The sequence below is a fragment of the Colias philodice genome, chromosome 10 (assembly GCF_061535455.1).
Source record: "Colias philodice isolate Cphi_HAF_F1 chromosome 10, ilColPhil1 Martin Lab GWU primary, whole genome shotgun sequence".
Lineage (NCBI taxonomy): Eukaryota > Metazoa > Arthropoda > Insecta > Lepidoptera > Pieridae > Colias > Colias philodice.
Window position 1 is genome coordinate 6,648,588 of NC_143095.1, and position 21,553 is coordinate 6,670,140.

Below are 21,553 nucleotides of genomic sequence, written 5' to 3' on the forward strand. Positions count from 1 at the left end.
TTTATATTATAATCCTTGAACAAATTAAATTCAAAATAATTAAGATAGCTATTATTTTGTTAAAGTTCTTTATTGGATGCGTAATATTCGAGTAAAATGTTACATATTTTACGTCTCGTAGTTTTATAATTAATAATTTTTATCACGTTCATAATATTATAGACATGAAACTACATCAAATAAAAATATAAACATCAAATAAAAATATAAAAAAATATAAAAAAATATTCAAAGAGTAGGTTGATATTTCAGTACATGGAAAATATTAATGTGACACATGAAAGAGTAAAGTACCTATCGATATAGTTACTTGACTAGCTTTTTACTGATCATTTTTAGGGTTCCGTAGCCAAAATGGCAAAAACGGAACCCTTATAGTTTCGTCATGTCCGTCTGTCCGTCTGTCCGTCTGTCCGTCTGTCACAGCCGATTTACTCGGAAACTATAAGTACTACAGTGATGAAATTTGATGGGAATATGTGTTGTATGAACCGCTACAAAAATATGACACTAAATAGTAAAAAAAAGAATTGGGGGTGGGGCCCCCCATACATGTAACTGAGGGATGAAATTTTTTTTTTCGATGTACATACCCGTGTGGGGTATCAATGGAAAGGTCTTTTAAAATGATATAAAGTTTTCTAAAAAACATTTTTCTTAAAGTGAACGGTTTTTGAGATATCAGCTCTCAAAGTCGTAAAAAGTATGTCCCCCCCCCTCTATTTTTATAACTACGGGGTATAAAATTCTAAAAAAAATAGAGGTGATGCATGCTAATTAACTCTTTCAACGATTTTTGGTTTGATCAAAGTATCTCTTATAGTTTTTGAGATAGGTTGATTTAACTGTAATTTATTATATTTGCTGCTACGGAACCCTTTGTGCGCGAGCCCGACTCGCACTTGGCCGGTTTTATTTTACTATTTCTTTGATAGTATACCTTGGAATTTAATGAGCGAAACCCCAATTATCTATTCATATCTTCTACAGATCTCGTAAATAAAACACATCATAACAAAAACACGTATATTCCATACAATACAAATATCAGGTCACAGTTTCGATTTCATTTGCTTCACGTATATAACAGAGTGTCCGGGTGGGTGTCGTTGCGTTGGCCTCACATTCCTCTCAATGGGTGTACTGTCGTTGCCCTCCAATTGCCTCAAAAGACCCAGCTGCGAACAAATTATATGAAAGCATTCGTTTAGTCTAGTATTATAACGATTTGATTATTTGTTTGCTAAGAATAGGCTCCGAAACTACAGGGTGAATTAAAATATTCTTTCAACATCAGAAAGCTACATTATATTATTTTAAATAACAAATATAATTAATTATAAACACTATAAAGACACGCTTTAATAAGATAAACTCATAAAGTTATTTTAGGTACTGTCACCAAACCTTGATGAGTGTACAAAGTTTGAGGTAAATGTAAGTCAAAATCGAGTCTAAAGAAGTCGGTTGCATACAAACGTACACTGTACAGGTGAATCTATAATAAAAGCGTGTTAAAAACGATGTCTTTCCGAGTGAAACTGGGACAAACAGCTACCACAAAGAACTTTGCACGTGCTATTATGTATGAAAGGGAAGAGATATATCACGTCAAACTTACATTGTCAATAAGCTTCGATATACTGCAATGGGAGATGAATAGGAATACCGTTACTTATTCGAGAGTACGATTTTCCGCGAGGGATTGAAAACTTTACAAAGTTACAATCATTACTCTGAAGTTCGATGTAAAGCTATATAAAAGCATTCGGAAACGTGACGAACTACGTGATATAACATTCAATATTTGGTCCTAGAATGATGGACTGAGGCTTCAATCATTTCCTCAATTTGAATTGAGGATCCTATGTAATTACAGGCCTATATAATGTACGTATAATTACAATACGACCCTTGATTTAATTGAATAAACAACCTAACTATCCAAATGTGGACATACAACTACCACGTGAATTTCTATTTGAATGCTGACTCTGTTGGAAAGGTCATGATGTTATATTTAGCTAAATTTAATATTTGTATAAATGCTAAGCATGATATTCGTGGAACTCATTAGACAGTATCTAACTACAATGTTCAACTTTCAGCTTCTCATAGACATGTGTACCTAATACAAACTTAATTAAAATTGAATCTGTAACGTAGTCTGTGGATCAGATAAGCCACGATTTTAATAAGATTTTCACTGGAAAATATATACGGTTATACGGCAATATGTTGGTAGCTATCTCGCGATTGGGATTTACGTGGGAAAAACCGATCAAATATCTATAGTTAGTATAGTTTCACCTGCTCAGTTCCAATTTGTACGGGCTTCTCATATATGATCCATGTGACACATTCAGTGTAGGGCGGCGTGGTCAGCGATCCCTTGTAGGTGACGTAGCTGCCCGTCGTGACGTCAGCTCTGTCCATCCAGGATAATGATTCTGTAAGGAGACACGCGTTGAGCTTTTAGTGTATTGGAAGAAGTACATCATTTATTGGTAAGTAGAGTTATTGGAAAAAAGTTATAGAAGATTTGTAGGTCATAGAAACTACAAGCTACAGACTACTTTTTGATAATATCTAATGACAGGTAAATGTTTTTCATATTTCATTCTTGATACAATATCTTTTACATTTTATGAAGGTACAAAATTACTAATTAGTGTTAATAGAACTAGCAGAAAATCAAAACAGTCACAAACATAAATATGAATATACGACATAAATATGAATAGAATACCTCAAGTATAAAACACTCGAAATGATATGTAGTGTTTCAAACGTTAACTTTACGAGTACTTAACGAGCGAAAATTTCATAAAGGACATTAAAATCTCAGTCAAGTGGCTTACTTGATATGTCGGCGCTAGCAAACAAAGTAAATTAGTAGTAAAATATATGATGCTTATCGTAAAATTTATCGAATGTATCATTATTTATCGGTGCTTAAGTAATAGACTAGAGTAGATAATTTTTGAAACAAAAAAAAATCGCAGTCGGATGAAACCCATTAGAAAAAGAGGGGAATATGATAAAAATGTAAGGAAAAATAAATTACGGTCAATCCGAGTTCGGGAAGCGGGAGGGGGGAGCTTTTAAGATAAAAAAATGGTTTCTCTCGATTTCCGACAAAACTACAAGTCCTACGGAAAAAAGTTCAATGGCAAAGTTGTAAGTAATTAAAAGTTCTACAACTTTTGTATTCACAATTTTTTCACATAACCTAAAAATTTAGGTGAAAAATTCAAAAAACCAAGTTTTTGGTCTTTTATTTTTATCTACTTCAAAATTTATTTTTTTTCTATGAAATTTGGTGGAAACTTACTTTATTATGTCCCAAATACACTGTAATTTATTTGATTGAAAATATTTATTTTTTCGCCTTATTTTGAATTAATACCAAAAAAACAACCTAATTTTCAATCGAAAAGTCACCCGTCAAAATATCAGCTTTTTTCAAAAACTTGGGGTGCCTTTTATTCATTGAAATCTCTACTTTCATATGGTGTAAAAAAAATAAACACCACCATAGTAAATGTTCTCAGGAAATGCATACAAACAGTGTGAAAATTAGCTTTTACTAAATCAGGCACACTTCTTGAACTCTATATCTTCTCTTGTATCGGCTTTTCGGTAATATTTCAAAAGAAAAATAATTATCTGTTCTAATTTTAATATTTTACAGCATATTCAAAAGCAAAATGATGTCGATAAAAACATTTCAGGTAGTTCGAGAAGTGTGCCTGATTTAGTAAAAGCCAATTTTCACACTGTTTGTATGCATTTCCTGAGAACATTTACTATGGTGGTGTTTATTTTTTTTACACCATATGAAAGTAGAGATTTCAATGAATAAAAGGCACCCCAAGTTTTTGAAAAAAGCTGATATTTTGACGGGTGACTTTTCGATTGAAAATTAGGTTGTTTTTTTGGTATTAATTCAAAATAAGGCGAAAAAATAAATATTTTCAATCAAATAAATTACAGTGTATTTGGGACATAATAAAGTAAGTTTCCACCAAATTTCATAGAAAAAAAATAAATTTTGAAGTAGATAAAAATAAAAGACCAAAAACTTGGTTTTTTGAATTTTTCACCTAAATTTTTAGGTTATGTGAAAAAATTGTGAATACAAAAGTTGTAGAACTTTTAATTACCTACAACTTTGCCATTGAACTTTTTTCTATAGGATTTGTAGTTTTGTCGGAAATCGAGAGAAACCATTTTTTTATCTTAAAAGCTCCCCCCTCCCGCTTCCCGAACTCGGATTGACCGTAATTTATTTTTCCTTACATTTTTATCATATTCCCCTCCTTTTCTAATGGGTTTCATCCGACTGCGATTTTTTTTATCTTTTCATTATTTTTAAAGGCTTCTACCCCAGTCTATAATCGTTAAAAGTAGATATGATTTTTACTAAACAAAGGATTATACCACACATAATATTGTTACCAATTGTTACGCTTCAAAGAACATATTACCTATATACGTAGTTATAGGTAGTGATATTTATTCGTGCGTAGTTATAGTGATATTTATTCGTAACTCAAAGGTGTGTGGTAGGAAAAAAATATTTCGAAATTATCTGATTGAATATTTGGCGGTTACGAAAGGAGAACAGCTGAAGCTCCTTGTTGAATCAACTATTTGAAATCGATCACGTAACAGTTCTCAAACACCGAAGTAGGTTATAAATCCCACCCGTATGAAAACTTCTGTGAGCTGAAATAGCTCTTGATGTGTGAACTTGAACATTAATTTTGTTTGTGTCAGACCAGCAAAATTTTAGTCTGGAAATTGAACACATACTTTTTTAAACCCAACTGATTCGTAAAATAATAATAAAATTATATGGATCTATTGTTGTTTCCATAAAAATAGAATGGCTCAGTGGTAAAATGGTTTAAAATGATTTGATGCATTGGACTCTGCCTACATAACAGAGAGAGAAGAGACTAGAAGTATGTTATATCGAATAAAAAATATTAAAAACTTACAAAAACGTCTACCCGAGCGAAGCCGGGGCGAGCAGCTTGTAATAATATATAAAACTTGTGTTAACTTAAATTAACTATAACATTATGATTTATAGTGTTTGGTCCAAATACAAATTTTACATGTAATGTACGTAATTGATAAGACTACAATATAAAATCCCAAAAGCTCACCAGACGGTAAATGCACTGCATTATCCCGCTTCTTAATTAGATCCAGACCCTCGACGAACTGGTCAAAGCAAGGGTTTGGAACGTCTACAGCTTCTAGGAGAAATCCGACCACAGCCAGACCGTCTGGGTGGGCCACTGCTGCTTCCATGGATTCATATTTACTGTTGAAGTGCACTAAGTGACATTCTGCCGCGTACCTGAAAGAAATAATAGTTCCTTTTTAAAGGTTCAAAGACGTATCAAAAGAATATACAGATCCAGGTAATACTCCAACAATATTGCATTTTAAAACGGTATCGGCTGTTTATAATCGACGCTGTTTGACTCTCACACATAAAACAGATTAGTAATTACAAGTCTGGCTACACGAGTCAGGCATTTGACTTTCGTATTGTGAAGCGTGTGCAACGAATCTATACGTAACTTAAAACATTTTACCATTTAGTCATTCATAATGCATAGTATAATTAATATTCTACAAATGAGACCGCTAACATTAGCTATAAATATAATTTTGGCATGGCTATATTTTCCGCCTATTCGACACTATTTCAACGCATCTGAAATAGACGGGTTCGAGAAGGGACATAATGAAGCGGCGATGACTCAGCGCGGAAGGCTTCTCACTTCAATCAGAGTTCGAGGGTTAGAGAGTAAACAAATGTGCAAAATGTGAATCGATTATTTACATCACATCTGCAATCGGTAAATTGACATGTCCGAAAAGTTATTCGGCGACATGAAATCTACAAACCCGCACTTGATCAGCATAATAAATTAAAGCTTAAGTTGATGATGTTGATTATAATTTAAAATAAGGATGGACTAGGATATACTGTAACTCGTTGCGTTGGACGAGTAGAGGCAATCATTAAAGTGTAGAGGGCAAAAATGTCTTTAATCGACCGTCATCGTAAAAGTTTATTCATTATCGCCGTATTGGCGGCAAACATCGACGATTATTTTTAGGCCCAACGCTGCCCATTGTAAGGAGCGCCTGTCATGTTTTAAAGCCGGTCGTAATTTTTATCTGGTTTCAATTAAAAATTAAATAAAATACAAGCGTAAGAGCCTAAGATGAGGGCGTTATTTGAAATCTAGTCTAAGAGCAACTCACCCATGTCCATCTAAAACGTGTTCACATCCCGTAAAATCATCGACTGACCAGTGGAAGTGCATCTGCTCAAATATATACTCGCCGATGAGTGGACCTCCACTGAGACATGGCCGTTTTGCGGAATCTAACGTGAAGAATGCTGAAAAAAGAAATATCCGCTTTACTAGGTCCAATAAAACTTCAGCAAGGAAGACCACGCTGTAAATCTTCAATATACATTTAGTGTGTTTAAGGTCTTTGAATTTGGACTTTAAATGGGAATAAAAAAAATAAAAAAATAACTCAGTGGTAAAACAACACAGCATATCTGCAATCTGTATGGTGTACTTCGTGTAGGGGAGAATGAATGAAATAAATTTTATTACTGTAAAAATATAAGCACAGGAACCTATTGAACACTCGTAATTTTATTAATGGTAATTTCCGCGCGGAATATTTTCCACAATGAAACACAGCATATCTGCAATCTGTATGGTGTACTTCGTGTAGGGGAGAATGAATGAAATAAATTTTATTACTGTAAAAATATAAGCACAGGAACGAAAACGTTTGATACCCCGAGCTTACATCTGCCAACAATCACTTGGCTAGCACAGTTTAGGATACCTAGAATACCTATGTCTCTGCAGGTAAGAGAAAATTGAAAATGGTAATTATCTACATATCTACATAATAAAGATATGAAAGAATTTAATAGTAGCGAACAATAAAATAATTTGTTCAGAATAAGATATAAAAAATAGATTATATGATATTGCCTGTAAAACAACGTCTCCTAAAAGAATGAACACAAGATTAGATACACAATAATTAGGTACTAAAGCTAGCTATATTTGATGATCATAATTTGACTGTTGAAGGAAATACATGTAAAGCAAAATATTTGAAAAATCATTGTAAGCTTTTACAAACAACAAACATTAAAAACGACTAAATGATAAACAACTCTTTGAAAAGTTCAAAGTAGTTGTTGTAATGTACGCTCCGAGCTAAAAACCAGGAATTTTAATTTTAACTTTATCCAGCTTGTTCGAACTTTAGTCAATAGTTAACATAATATTGCAGTATAAATACAAACCAGTATATATAAACACAATAAAATAAAATGAATATAAATAATCGTAATAAATGTTGATGTCGTTACAGTAAAAAGAAAACTTGTAACAGCTTTTTATTTTTGTAACATTGCTTCAAAACTTTAAAAACGTTGGTACATTATCTATTAAACATAGAAAATAGATATTGATAACAGATACTAATCTGTTCAAATGTAGGTAAATTATGAATAAGGAAATATCACGATAAAGATTTATATTTATTTCTTGTCATATATCTGTTACCAACGCAATAAATGTTTTAGTAGGTATAAAATTCAAAAGGCTCTTGATGAATTATGAACTCAATTTCAAGTGAATACGGTCAAATTTTCAACTGAACAGGGTTAAATAAAATTTGAAATGGTGACGTTTCTTGCTATTTTGATTACTATGCAGGCTGTTGATTTAATATTCTAATATTCTTAGCTTCTCTTAGCACTGGTTCCATGAGGAAGGAAAAAGGAATATTAAATTCCAAAATGTATAAAAATTAACTCATTGCTCAATAAACATATTGTTTAAAGATGTAAAACTGTTAACGTAGCAGTTTGTTTTAAAAAAATATAATATTGATGAAATATAAAGTGGACTATAATTTATAATATTTTTTTTATTATTATTCTCACAGTGTTTGCATAAGGTAATGGGCTCAATTTATAATAGAGGGTCAGGTTGAGGATAGGCAAGGCAAAAAGTGGGAACTTTTTTAGTTCACAAAGAAAATGGTCTTGAAAATGTATAAAAATATTTTTAGTGAAAATATTATTGTCCATGGTTTTCGTAAAGCTATTAGTTATTGTTCTAGTTTTTGTAAAAATATGAACCAATTAAAAATATTATATAACATATTATCAAATGCCACCTTTATTTTTTTATCAAAATGAACTAATTGATTACACATAAAGTGCAATGATCTTATAAAGAAACTTATCGCAATAACAACATTATCACGAATCTAAAAAATAATAATTAAGCGCCAATTTAATTATTTATTTTTAACATAATGCGTCAGTAAATTAAAGCAATATTAAAAAAAAAACTTGACCGACTCCTTGGTACAGTGGTTGACACGTAAGCGTAGAACCGAGGCGTCCTGGGTTTCTATTCCCGGGGGAGACGAAGAAAAAAAATGTGCATCTTCCCCTAACCCCACTAGGCACATGGGACTTCAAATAAAAGCTTGACTTTTTGTTTGTTTATTTTTTGCGATTTAATTAATAAGATAACTAATTAAATAAAAAACTACTTCATTTTTTAAAAAGAACTTTTACCACAACAAAAGTCGGTTTCTTATCTTTACGGTGTATAATATTATGTATTAGCTGTAAGTCTTTTTTTATCGGCTCAACCCAGACGTATTAAACGGGAAATCTCTTTAACGTACGTAATAATTTACAAGATTATTCTATATAGAATGTTACAAGAAATTTTGTCGTTATTGATAGCATTGTATTTCCTTATATTTTATCATTGTTATCAGTAAACTGGTTCAACGGTTAAGTTTTTATTGAATCATGAGTCAGCGTTAAATGAATTGAACATGAAAATCTCATTCCTATGGGAATCCGCGGAAGGCGCGGGCCGTGGACGGATAAGGCTATGAATAGGGATTGCAATCCAGCGGCGTTTTCAATCCAGCGGAATTTTTGCTGGATTGACCTGAATCCAGCTGGATCCAGCGCGGATCCAGCAAAACGTGGAACGAAAATAAAAAGACGACTTTTTAAGACTTTTTTTATTAATTTGTACTTCTTACGATAATCTTTGAAATCTTCCACTCATTTGGTGATATCTTATATTACTTTGCTTGGGTTTTTTAATAATTTGAGATCAAAATAATCAACATAAAATTAAATAACGAACATAATTATAAATTTATAACCTTATATTCATATAACATTTAAGATAATGTTTCTAAGTATCTTATTAATTACGCTTATGTTTAATGATAGGACTTCTAGCAATCAGTTTCACAAATTCTTTTAAAATTAACTTAATTAACATTCTTTTAAAAATGGACCGTAATAATAACACTATTTTAATTTTCAATAGTATTTTTGTATCAAACAAAAAAAAGCTTTGAAATAATCTTCTCTCCGCTCGTTAATCCTTAATAATTAAGCAGTTTAAAGTCTGACGATAAGAGACTACTTCTTTTTTTGAATTCTCTGAAAGTAAGACCTTAGAAAACAAATTTTATCTATAGTCTTATCTCCCAACCTGCTTCGCACAAAACTGCATATGTAGCCGGCTGCTGAGAATGCCCTTTCGGCTCTACACTGGTCGGTTTTAAGGTCATTAAATACTCATAAAACATAGATAAATGTTCACCTCGCACTCCTTCGCTCTCATAAACGCTCATTTCTTTTTTCAGGATCTTTTCGTAATCTAATTGACCACTTGGCTTTTGTTTATTAAAGTTCTCCTTCTCTCTTTTAAGTTCTATCTCAAGCTCTAGCTCTAAAGTCATTTTAACGGGTTCTTCGATTCGAAAATGGCGGCAACTCAAAACTAAACAATAGAAATTGATACGTTTGCGGATCCGCATCGCTGGATCAAGATGTGTGCTGGATCCAGCATGTTTAAAAAGGCGCTGGATCCAGCTGGATTGCTGTATGCTGGATCCAGCAATTGCAATCCCTAGCTATGAAGCGCTCACACTTGATAAGCTTTTAATGTGGATTGTGGACGCTACATACGTACCTGATAGACGAAGGTTAACATTTTTTACATTGTAATTAATATGGACATACTTAATACATTAATAAATTATTAATGACTGTCTATTAAAATATTTCATCTGAAAATATTTCATCTGAATACGAATATTCCATATTCCACGAAAATGCGACGTGTAGTCTAGCTCACGTTACCAAAAATCTATATATCTATAAAACTCAAAGGTGACTGATATAGAGATCTATCAACGCACAGCCCAAACCACTGGACATATCGGGCTGAAATTTGGCATGTAGGTAGATGTTAGGACGTAGGCATCCGCAGAAAGGATTTCCCAAAATTCTTGCGGGAACGGGTAAAAAACGGGGATGCACGTACGAAGTCGTGGGTGGAAGCTAGTGATTAATAAGTAACTTAATATATTCTCAACAAAAAGCAATTAAACAAGTCTACTTAATTAAATATTCTTACCCGTTTGGCCAGTGTTCAAGAGCACTCCAGTCGCCTCATTGTCCCAGTAGCCTTTGAATTTTAAAGGTTCCAGAGACGACCACGTGGGGCAGCGGCTGACAGATATGGCTATGGGCGACTGTGACGCTCTGAGCTTCGAAATTTGTTCCGCTGAAACGAGATTACATTTTTTGATATTTTTTGGGTGAAATTTGAAATAGCGACTATTTGAAAAGGAACTGCACAACAATTTAGTTGTTAATAAGTTGTTGTTTTAGTTTTTATAGTTACATGTAAAGTTTTACATAAAGATTACACAGTGCCTGAAACTGAAGACTGAAGAAAGATTGAACTATATTTTTCAAACACGTGGAAAACATAAGATAAGTAACAAATCTGATTTTTCAATCTTTTTACAATTTATCGTAAGGGAAAATATATTCTTTAAAAATATAGGTAGTAGGTATAAAAATGTCATTATAACTATGCCTAAAGTGTATCCAAAAAAAGTAGGTAGGTACTTTAATAATTAATCTTCCAATATTAATCTTAGAGCAGTAAAAAAAGTACGAAATCTATTTCCCATTATAAAACTTCTGTCGTAGATTATCGTATCAATATTTTGATAACACCTTATCCTTTGTACACCAACTATTACATATTTGATTTACATAATAGTTTTGCTACGAGATTATTTTTATACGAATTTATTAATAAAATAAATCATATTCATATAAAAGTATATGTTCCTTAAATATAAAACAAAGACATAGTCGTGGACTGAAAAAATGAGTCTAGATTGAGATACTTTTCACAATACCCTTGCAAAAACTACTCAGGGTGAATTGAATCATTTGCAGGATGGGAATAATCTGTCTATTACCAAGTTTTTTTTGTTTTTTTTTCCTCCATTCTATAGACCTATACTTTAAATATATTATTAAAATAGAGCTGTTGTCATCATCATTGCTTTAATATTCGCGTGGTTAAACAATTTTTTTTTATTAAAGCTCTATATTATAATTTACTAGCGACCCGCCCCGGCTTCGCACGGATGCAATGCTGATACTAAATACACTACAGAAAAACTGTGAACGTTGTACAATAAAAAACATAGCGGCCCGCTCCGGCTTCGCACGAGTATAAAATAATATATAGCCGGGCGGCTGGCCGGTACCGCCGCAAACGCTACGTCCCGCAATTTTTAAATCTGTAATATCTTCGAAAATATTCACTTAAATCATACGGTGTAAAGGGCCATATAGATCTATATTAAATGAACAATGTATTCAAGGTATTTAATTGGTTAAGGATTAAAGCTGTATTGGTTAAAATCGCTTCGAAAATCAGCCATTATTTGTCGTAAAAAGTAAATGACAAAAATAAGTTATTGTGGGTTATCCATAAGAGATAGACATATACCATCGCGGACTTTTCTGTAGACCTTTTCAATGTGTATAAATACTTAGTACATTATTTTGATAAAACTCGTAGGGTTCAGCCTGCGTTTGCAATGTAAGCGGAATAAATGTAATTTTTTACGACATCACATTAGAAATCTCAAAAATAACAGTACTTCTCCACTATTTAATGGATGTTATTATACATATAAACCTTCCTCTTGAATCACTCTATCTATTAAAAAAAACTGCATCAAAATCCGTTGCGTAGTTTCAAAGATTTAAGCGTACAAATGGACATAGGGACATAGGGACAGAGAAAGCGACTTTGTTTTATACTATGTAGTGATAGTGATAGTAAATAGGTATTATATAAAATTAAAAGAAAATGATAACTATTATATAAATCGATGGACGATTATTAGATAAAATTTGTAACAATATCTCGAGATCAAAATCGGAATGATACTATTTATATAAAGTTAAAACTATATCAATAAAATCCAATTTTAGGATAATATTGATGAAAGATCAATCCTATCGAAACTTAAGGCTTTAGACAAGTTTCAGAGACGCCAAAGAATAGAAACTGCTATCGCTAATTATTGACATAAGCTCATGACATTCTAGTAATGGTTCAGTCACACTACCAACGACGACGACGACCACGACCATAATTCCCATCCAGCCGAAGTAATTTTTTATGGATTTCTTTAGAGTTATTCTATTCTTCTACCATTTGTCTCGACCTGCTGGCCCACTGCCTTAGAATCAGAAAAAAAAAGAAAAAAGAAAAAAAAATATATTACCATCTGATGTAGCGGCTGTGTTTGAAGGGAATACTTTGGTGTTGCTAACCGAACTAACAATTTTGTTACAATTCATTTTCACGTAATTATTTATTCTAATAATGTATGCTACGTCTGCTTGTGTACTGCGAATTTAAGAAATTGATTCACACTCAAGGTTCTATCTAATCTATGATAAAAATTGCTTTATCACATTTTGATTAACGACTGCCCATGCTAAATTCCCTTATCGATATGTTTGACAAAAACAATTTGAGACATTATTTGCGTGAATATATTTTAATCCGAGATAATGAAATGAACTTGTTCATGATTAGAATAGAAGTTATTTTGTTTGCCGCGTTTCCTCATGGATTCGAGCTTTATAAAGTTTTAGTGCATGTTAGACTGTATACTTAAATACGTATATTATTACTTTATTAATAAATAGATGATTAGCTTTATTTAATAAAAAATGGTAATTTAAAGTATTAAACTGTTTATTTAAAATACTTACGTATTACTTATTTTTATAGAGATATCGAATATTAAAGGACGTAATTTTATGCATTATTTTTTCTACTATCAAATTTAAATCATACATTTTCAACGTCAATAATATGAAACAATAATTAATAAACAAACCAATTTTAGTAAAATCGCGGTTACTACAAATCATAATCTCTATGGAATTTGAGTGAAATAATGCTGTTTTGATAATGAATGTGTGTACATGAATTCTGATAAGCGCCTTTGTAAATCATATCAGGTATTCAGAATTTTGAAAAAACACCACCTATATATTATTAATTATTATTAGCACTAATTTTGGCTGTGTTTCAGTTTATTTATCAAATTGAGCTATTAAATTTGTAAATAAAGTCTAATGGTGTATTTTCACATTTGTGAAAATCACAAGGCGATCAGCGAGGCGAATAACAGCTAAAATACGTGAACTAATTATACTTATACATATAATTATGCATAGCATAGATTTCGCTATGTAATTGGTATAATTTGGACGAACACGAACTTCATTTACTACTTATGAATGTATAAACGGTGGTTCGTGTTCGTGAAACAAGTGAATGAAGAGGCGAATGGAGAACACGAATGTGTAAATGCACCATAATAATATTGTACACGGCATAATTCGGCCGTTATTTTTCGACGATCTAAGTGCGTGGGAGAGATGACATTGCCCAAGTACGCGCTTAAACACAAATGCACTTATCAATCTATAAATCTATAAATCTATTATGAATGAAATGTGAGAACATAAAGAAGGAAAAAAAAATTAACGCACGAGATTTCCCAAGATACCTGACTGTATTGCCAACAGACGAGCTAGGGATATTTCTTTATTAATATATTATTGAGCGGAGCCTCCAAGCCGAAATCGTTTTATATGAACATGCGTATTCTCCTAGACTAATGATGCATTTTTTGTATAGGTATGTATTTGATTATAATTAAATTAGTTCGTATAGTAACTATATTATGTTAAGCAATGTTATGATAAGTGTGTTCTCACAGAACGTTTGCAAGGTCAACTAGTATATAGATGCAATTAACTCACCAAGATTTTTCGCATTCATGCTCTGTTCCCGATATATTCTAGGATCTATCTTATGTTCACTTTCGGTACTTAAATCTTGAATCACAGTTTTTGATTTAATATTGCCATCACCTTGTTTCACACACATATCACTATGATTATCATGGTACGTCAATACATCTTCTAATGTATTATTTAAATTATCTAGTGTCAAAAGTTTATGCTCTTGCGCTGACTTATCGAGTTTAATAGAAGATAGTTCTGTATTACTCTTACTGCAATCTTTCTTTAGTTGTCTAGTAATGTTTCTAATTATTTGAATTTCAGATTTAATGTCTCTCAGTTCTTTTCGTATTTCGGTTATCCTATTTTGTTGGTTCATAGCAGATGTTTCAGGATACGCCATGATGGTCGTGTAGATGTATCTTGATACATTAATGAAATCTGGTTCTTCTTACTTTCTCTTTGGCACTCATAGAAAGGAAATTTTATTGAATACAATTATTTTGAACACATTTTACACTTCGCTGACTTCATGTTAAGGAAGAAACTGGCTAGCCACTAAATAAATAGGTCACAATACTGATTCTTATACAATTTCTTACAATACAGTATTTCTCACAAATTTTACTCGTAATAAGGAAACGTTTATTCACATTGTATGCAAGTTGCCATTTACATTGTTACTCAATATACGTGTGATTTAGAACCTTCACAGAAATTTGCGATTTATAGGCCTGTTATTTTGGATAAAAGAGGTATGAAAACGGCTTTAAACTAAGCCATGACCTATAAAAAGGACGCAAAGTATAAAAATAATAAGTTAAAAGTCATATTTGACATCTATCGCTTAGATTGTTATGAAAATAGATTGACTATGCAGTTTCTATACACATGACGGCTAAAAAACATTTTTTGCAAGTAACAAAAAAATCTTATCTAATAAACGCATACACAAAAGTGCATTATCAGAGTATTGTATTTCAGTAATCTTATCTTATCAAAAAAGTAGCAACAGATTTTATAATCCTCTTTCAATATTTACGTTTCTTCAACAGTAACTTTGAAATAAAACCACTAATAATAATTTGATATAAATCATGTAAAACATGACAAAGATGTAACATCAATAATACTTCTCGAATAATTCACAAAAAAAATCTTCCGTAATTTTACTCCAGAATAATACTGCAAACCAGAATACTTCCTGACCTCTCAATCAAATTTTCTGAGTGCGGACGTTAACGAAAACAAAGTGGCACTTTAACAACTGGGATTAGTGAAACGATAAATAGAATTCCTCGATAAATTGATAGATGGTGTTCGTCACAGCGCCGATTAGATAACTGCTGACTTCCACGTGCTCGGGCATTGCTAGTTTCGATACACACATAGTTCATACGTACAATATATTCGCTTAAGGGGCATATCAATTTTATATTTATTATGCAATAGCTTTATTCGTCTGTTTTGTTTTTTGTCAGTTTCACATTATTTTTGATTATTCAGACACCAAGCGAATACAAATTCTTCAGTTATAAATGGCGTAACATGAAAATTGAAAACTATGACCACCTAAAAGTCACAAGTTTACTACAATTTATTTTTAATTCAGAAAGACAAGAATACAGGATAACTCGAGTCAGTTTATGAACAATAAGAAAATAGAAAATCATACATTTTGTTTAAACCAACGTTTAAACGAATGTAGTGTTATATTATAAAGTGTAATCAACACACTGGCCCTTCATTGTTAATTCTTCATTTACGTACCTATTTTATATTTGATCCGTATTTTCCGTAGCTTAATAAACTTTTCCCTCACTCTACACTTGTAATTACTGTCGAAGGTTAGATTCGAAACAACACTTTGTACGATCATCATTAGTATTCCGGAAAGATACTGTATTAACAAGATTTGCTTATAATTAAATAAGCCAACCTTAATTCATGGTTATATAGAATTAAATTGGGAATTTCACCGCAGACGTGACGTCGTAGAAAACCCTGATTAATGCTCTTGAGATAATATCATAAATTTGTGTAGAAATTACTGTTTAACATTCATTAATTAGGAGGAAGAAATTTGGGGTTTGTTGTTGTTTGGGAAGGAGACAATTTTCAACTAATTGATATTGGAAAAAAAATAGCACGAAGCAAAGTTGTAAGTGAATATATAAAAGAAACATAGATTACATATGGTTCCCATTTCGAGGAAAAGTATATTAGAATCTTTTTCATCCTAGAAACATGTAAGATATTAATCATCGCATATTGTTGAAAAATAAATAATTAATTAAAACATCACAACCGAGATTCGCCTTAATGAATAGCGAAAACATTCTTGTCTTGTTATTATACAACGCCTCTATCAAGTTTAGCGATAAGGAAATTGACGCATTCTTTATTTACGCATTTATGTCTTAGACCTTAAGTTCACATTAGTACAATAAATGCATATCGTGATGTATCATGCTGTGTTGCTATCTGTACCGCAGTGCATTTTCTAACGATCGATGGTGACCTGCATTGATTAAAAGTAATCGTCAATAATTTATGTAATGAACTCAACGAGTACTTGTACCTCATAGAGTATAGTTTATGATTTATTGATTTATTTATTATTATATTATACCGTCTATTAAAAAATGCTTTACTTTAATTGGTGTAGGTACCTATATTGAAATCCAAACTAATATTATAAATGCGAAAGTAACTCTGTCTGTCTGTCTGTTACTCAATCATGCCTAAACTACTGAACCAATTTTCATGAAATTTGGTATGGAGATATTTTGATACCCGAGAAAAGACATAGGCTACTTTTTATTCCGGGAAAATGACGCAATCCCGGAAATCCCACGGGAACGGGAACTGTGCGGGTTTTTCTTTGACTGCGCGGGCGAAGTTGCGGGCGGAAACCTAACCTAAAATCAGCACCCAGGCTTTTCAATCAAGCTCCAGCCTCCAGGCAACATACAAAACCTACTTATGAATGAATACCTATAACATGAACGTTTTTAGAAAAAAAAATCTTATTAATTGCATCTACTTATTAGGTAGGTACATGACAAATAGATTTTAAATTTCACATTAGCTCCTGAACCAATCAGCTATCAAATTACCAAGATATTTTTTTCGGGTATAAGATACTCCGAAGCTTTGAACAGAAGAAAATATTATTGAAAATGTTTTGAAAATATTATTGAAAACCAATATTCTTTGTGTCTGCAAAATCGACTGTCCATATTAGGATTCGAAACCGATCTGCGAATCTTAATATGGTATACAGCGGCTAGTCGCTATCCAACCAAGCTCTGTACGCACGTCAATAAATTAATAATGCGAAATCATTTATATTATCTATACATATAATAAAATCGTAGGAAAGTCAAAACTGTACATTGAATATTTTTTTAAAAGAATACATAATCCATGATCTATAATCGATATAGAAGCCAAAAACATAGTTTTTAGAATTTTTGTCTGTTTGTCTGTTTGTCTGTTTGTCTGTTTGTCTGTATGTTTGTCCAGGCTAATCTCGAAAAGTACTGCATAGATTGACTTCAAATTTTGCATGAATATTACTAACAGGTCGAGTGACGCTTTTTTAAACATATTATCATGCTATCACCTCCGGGGGAGGAGCTGTGAACCTTTTTTTTTCTTACGTATTCCGTGTATTACGACAGCGTACAATCTAAAGACTCATGTTTAAATGTTGGTTTCGGGTAAGCCATGCTATTATCTAGCTTTACACAATAAAAACTATGTCATTTACGTAATTTGGGCAGAGAATCAGTTTAATGAATTTATTAGTATACAAATTTGAAACAGCGCCATCTATGAGATTTCGTAAAAATCAAATCAATTTACATGTTAACACTACTGGACACAATGTTAAAAATTAATAATTTAAATATAATTATGTTATTTATTTATTTAACTCTTTAACCCATATCTTCCCTTCCCTATAAGGTGCGCTTATAATTCGTGTGAACTGTGAATATACTACATTTTTAAAAGTGAGGGTAGATGTTTATTATTTTAAGTCAAACTAGACACCATTACAGTTAATCTAATATTGATTGTGTTCATTGGTTACATTTTTAAAAATCTTCGTGTTTTAAAAATTCGATAACGAGGCGGGACTCGAACCAGCATTCTTTAGTGGTCGAATTTTTTCTATTCTTTATAAATTTATTGTTTATGAATTTATATTTATAAACAATAATACAAAAAGGTTAGTTCGTTGATAATTATTATTCCTTCATCATTTACATGTTGTAAGTAAAAATATACTTTGACTGTTAATACTTTTGTTCAGTATTTACCTGTATGATTATTGCTTGGTAATTAATATATTTTCATGTCGTATACCTAATTAAAAACATAAGTTTGATGTGAAACTAGCTGGATTTATTTTTACACACTCACAGTCTTATATTTTGTGTTAATGTTAAAATAGTATTAATAGTGTACAAATCATAATATTTTTTCACAATTAAAAATATTTCCTTTTTTTTGATGGTGTTGGCATCGAATTAAACCGCGCTGTCGTTTCGTTCCCAAAAAGTGAAGTTATGAGGACCGAATATGTAGCCGCCTCAACTTACGGAAACGAGAGTAACCTGCGTTGTCTGTTAGTTATTGTATAGTCGAATTTAACGTTACATGGAAATTGGAATCTAATTATATGTATACTTATATACTTATATTAAATCTGTAGAGGTCAATTCTGTACATGAAATATATTTCCTAAATAACTATCACGAGGTGATTAGGGATCGACACTGACGCCAAAAATTTTTCCGTCTGTCTGTCTGTATAACCGTTATAGAAACAAAAACTACTCGACGGATTTAAACGAAACTTGGTACAATTATTTTTCATATTCGTGAGCAGAGCAGTAACTTCATTTTTAAGCTTTCGTCGCGTGTGCAACCTACGGGTTAAAACTACACAGAAATCAAGTATGAAAGAAATGTTCTCCATATTATATAAAAAATATCTCCCGACATCTTTTATGGTTGAGCTTAGGAGTTCAAAGCTTTCTGATTATATTTGTCTACTAGCTGTGCCCGCGACTTCGTCCGCGTGGAATAGTGACTATGGGACCTATGACCATGGGCTCAGGGTGGGGCAAGAATAATTGTTTTTATTTTCATGCTTCCACTCCCACGCCCACTCCCAGGCCCACGCCCACGCCCACGCCCACTCTTCCAACACTTCACAATTGGTACCTACCAGATCAAAGCCAGGGTAAGCGCCCCACCCAGCCCCACCGTGGCTACGCCCATGCTGAATTACTACTTAACATACAATTATTGAGTAAATTATACGTACTACCATAAATAATTAAAAGAATTGTTATTAAAGTTTCTTACTAAACTGAGCTAAAAAACTTACGTACCAACTTATTAAAGAAAATCAAGAAATGAAATGCCTAACCTATACCAAATAGTTACTACATAATATTGTAATTAAAAATTATGATTAGTATATAATATCGAAAATAAAAAAAGAAATGCCTAACTAATTCTACGTAAAATTTATTTTAAATTATGTCATATTATTTTTTAGGAACCAGGGGGGGAGAGGAGCAAATTCTATTTCCTTCCTTTCTTAAATGGATGTTTTTAATAATGTATGGTGTAGCCACTGATCAGCTTAATCGATACTCAATTTTTATCAAATCCAGCAACAAATCCAAATTAGATGTTTCCTGTCTCACGCACGTAACTAAAGGCTGAAGAGAGAGAGAGGGAGCACGTAACTAAACCGTTTAATCGAAGAAAAGTGTATAGAAAAAGGAATAAATAATTTCATAAACTTCCCGACAATCTTTAAAAATAAATTATTATATTATCATTTTTTTCATTGCCACTTTTACCCCTATGTAGGTATAATAAGTGGATGAACCGATTTTGATACAATTTATCTAAGAACCAGCGTCGGAAAATATGCTGCCTAACAAAAAAAAAGCCGCATCTAATTCGGTTTACCTGTTAGCCAGCTACGGTGCCATAGACAGACACACACACACACACACACAGAGATACATAGCAGTCAAACACATAACACCCGTCTTTTTGCGTCGGGGGTTAAAAATATAATACGACATAATTTAAAGGACATTTTATGTGGAAAATTTACCTATTAGAAGTAACCATAATGTTAATTTGACCCCGCCCCCCCCCCTACTACCTCAGCTTACCCCCAAACCCTTGGGGAATTTTGATATGATCATCTGGACATGTAAAGGAATAACTGTAGCGTATAACAGATAAATTACGTTTTATTGTACACTGTACAGTGTACAATAGAATGCCTTAGCAAATGTTCGCCGTGATTACTTATAAATTGTCATAACTTTTTTATTTATGAACCGATTGACATGAATTAAACACTAAATGTTAAATGAAGATTACCACAATACATTAGTGAAAACCGCATCTAAATCGGATAAGCCGTTTCTGAGATTAGCGTGCACAAACATACATACAAACAGACAAAAAAATTTTTAACTACAGTTTTGGGTTCAAGATCGATTTAATAATAACACCTGCTATTTTTTTTCTACATATTTTCATTGTACAGACATCGCTTTTCCACAATTTTATTATATGTATTGATGATGATGATGATTGATGATTATAATACTCTCAGTCCGTTTCAACTTAATCTAAAAAATCTTTATATCGAAATTCGAGCAAAGCTAAGAAAATGAGAAATAAGAGTTCTCAAGGATCGTTAGAGGTAAGAGGCTTACTATTGACCGAAAACAACATGTGTTATGCCGAGAACCTGAAACCGCTTCACAACGAGAATTGCGGCTCACAGCTGACCGCGAACGGCATGTACTATCCTGTGAGACCGAAACCTTCACTGAGAGGGTATAACGTCTCACAGCTGACCGCAAATGGCATATTTTATCTCGATAATCTGAAACTTTTACTCAATATGAAGACCGTTTGACAAATGATAGGGTGCACCATAATATTATTCGATCTCTTGAAGATGAACATGAGCATAAGCAATGACTAGAGTAGGGACGCGAATATTACCATTATTTGAGACAAGTACGATTAATAAGTTTGTTTAATGAAAGATTAAGAATTGAAACTATTTGGTCTCTTGAAACGGACGAATAGCGAGAGGCCCGTCTTACTGTAGACAGATTTCGAGTCTTAATGACATAGAGGTAAACATAGAAGATCAATCTACGAATTCGGTGGTGTGGTCCGACAAATATAAAAGTGGGTTTGCTTATAACCTCACAATTGATTA

At 32.3% G+C, this 21,553-nt stretch overlaps 1 protein-coding gene across 8 annotated transcripts; it reads right to left on the reverse strand.

Annotated features, from left to right (window-relative positions):
• Positions 1–1,012: 1,012 nt before the first annotated feature.
• On the reverse strand, positions 1,013–15,611 carry LOC149485242 (carbonic anhydrase 13-like). 8 transcript variants are annotated; one of them, XM_089700017.1, is made up of 7 exons: positions 15,479–15,611; positions 14,288–14,827; positions 10,542–10,691; positions 6,295–6,433; positions 5,178–5,374; positions 2,311–2,450; positions 1,013–1,178 (listed from the first exon to the last, which is right to left on the reverse strand). In XM_089700017.1, exons 2-7 carry the CDS (start codon positions 14,670–14,672, stop codon positions 1,053–1,055), a joined length of 1,137 nt encoding a protein of 378 aa, XP_089556143.1. In that variant the 5' UTR covers positions 14,673–14,827; positions 15,479–15,611; the 3' UTR covers positions 1,013–1,052. The 8 variants fall into 8 exon arrangements, with proteins under 8 accessions (XP_089556143.1, XP_089556140.1, XP_089556145.1 ...); XM_089700014.1 differs by having other exon boundaries at positions 14,288–15,003; XM_089700019.1 differs by having other exon boundaries at positions 15,471–15,611.
• Positions 15,612–21,553: the final 5,942 nt, after the last annotated feature.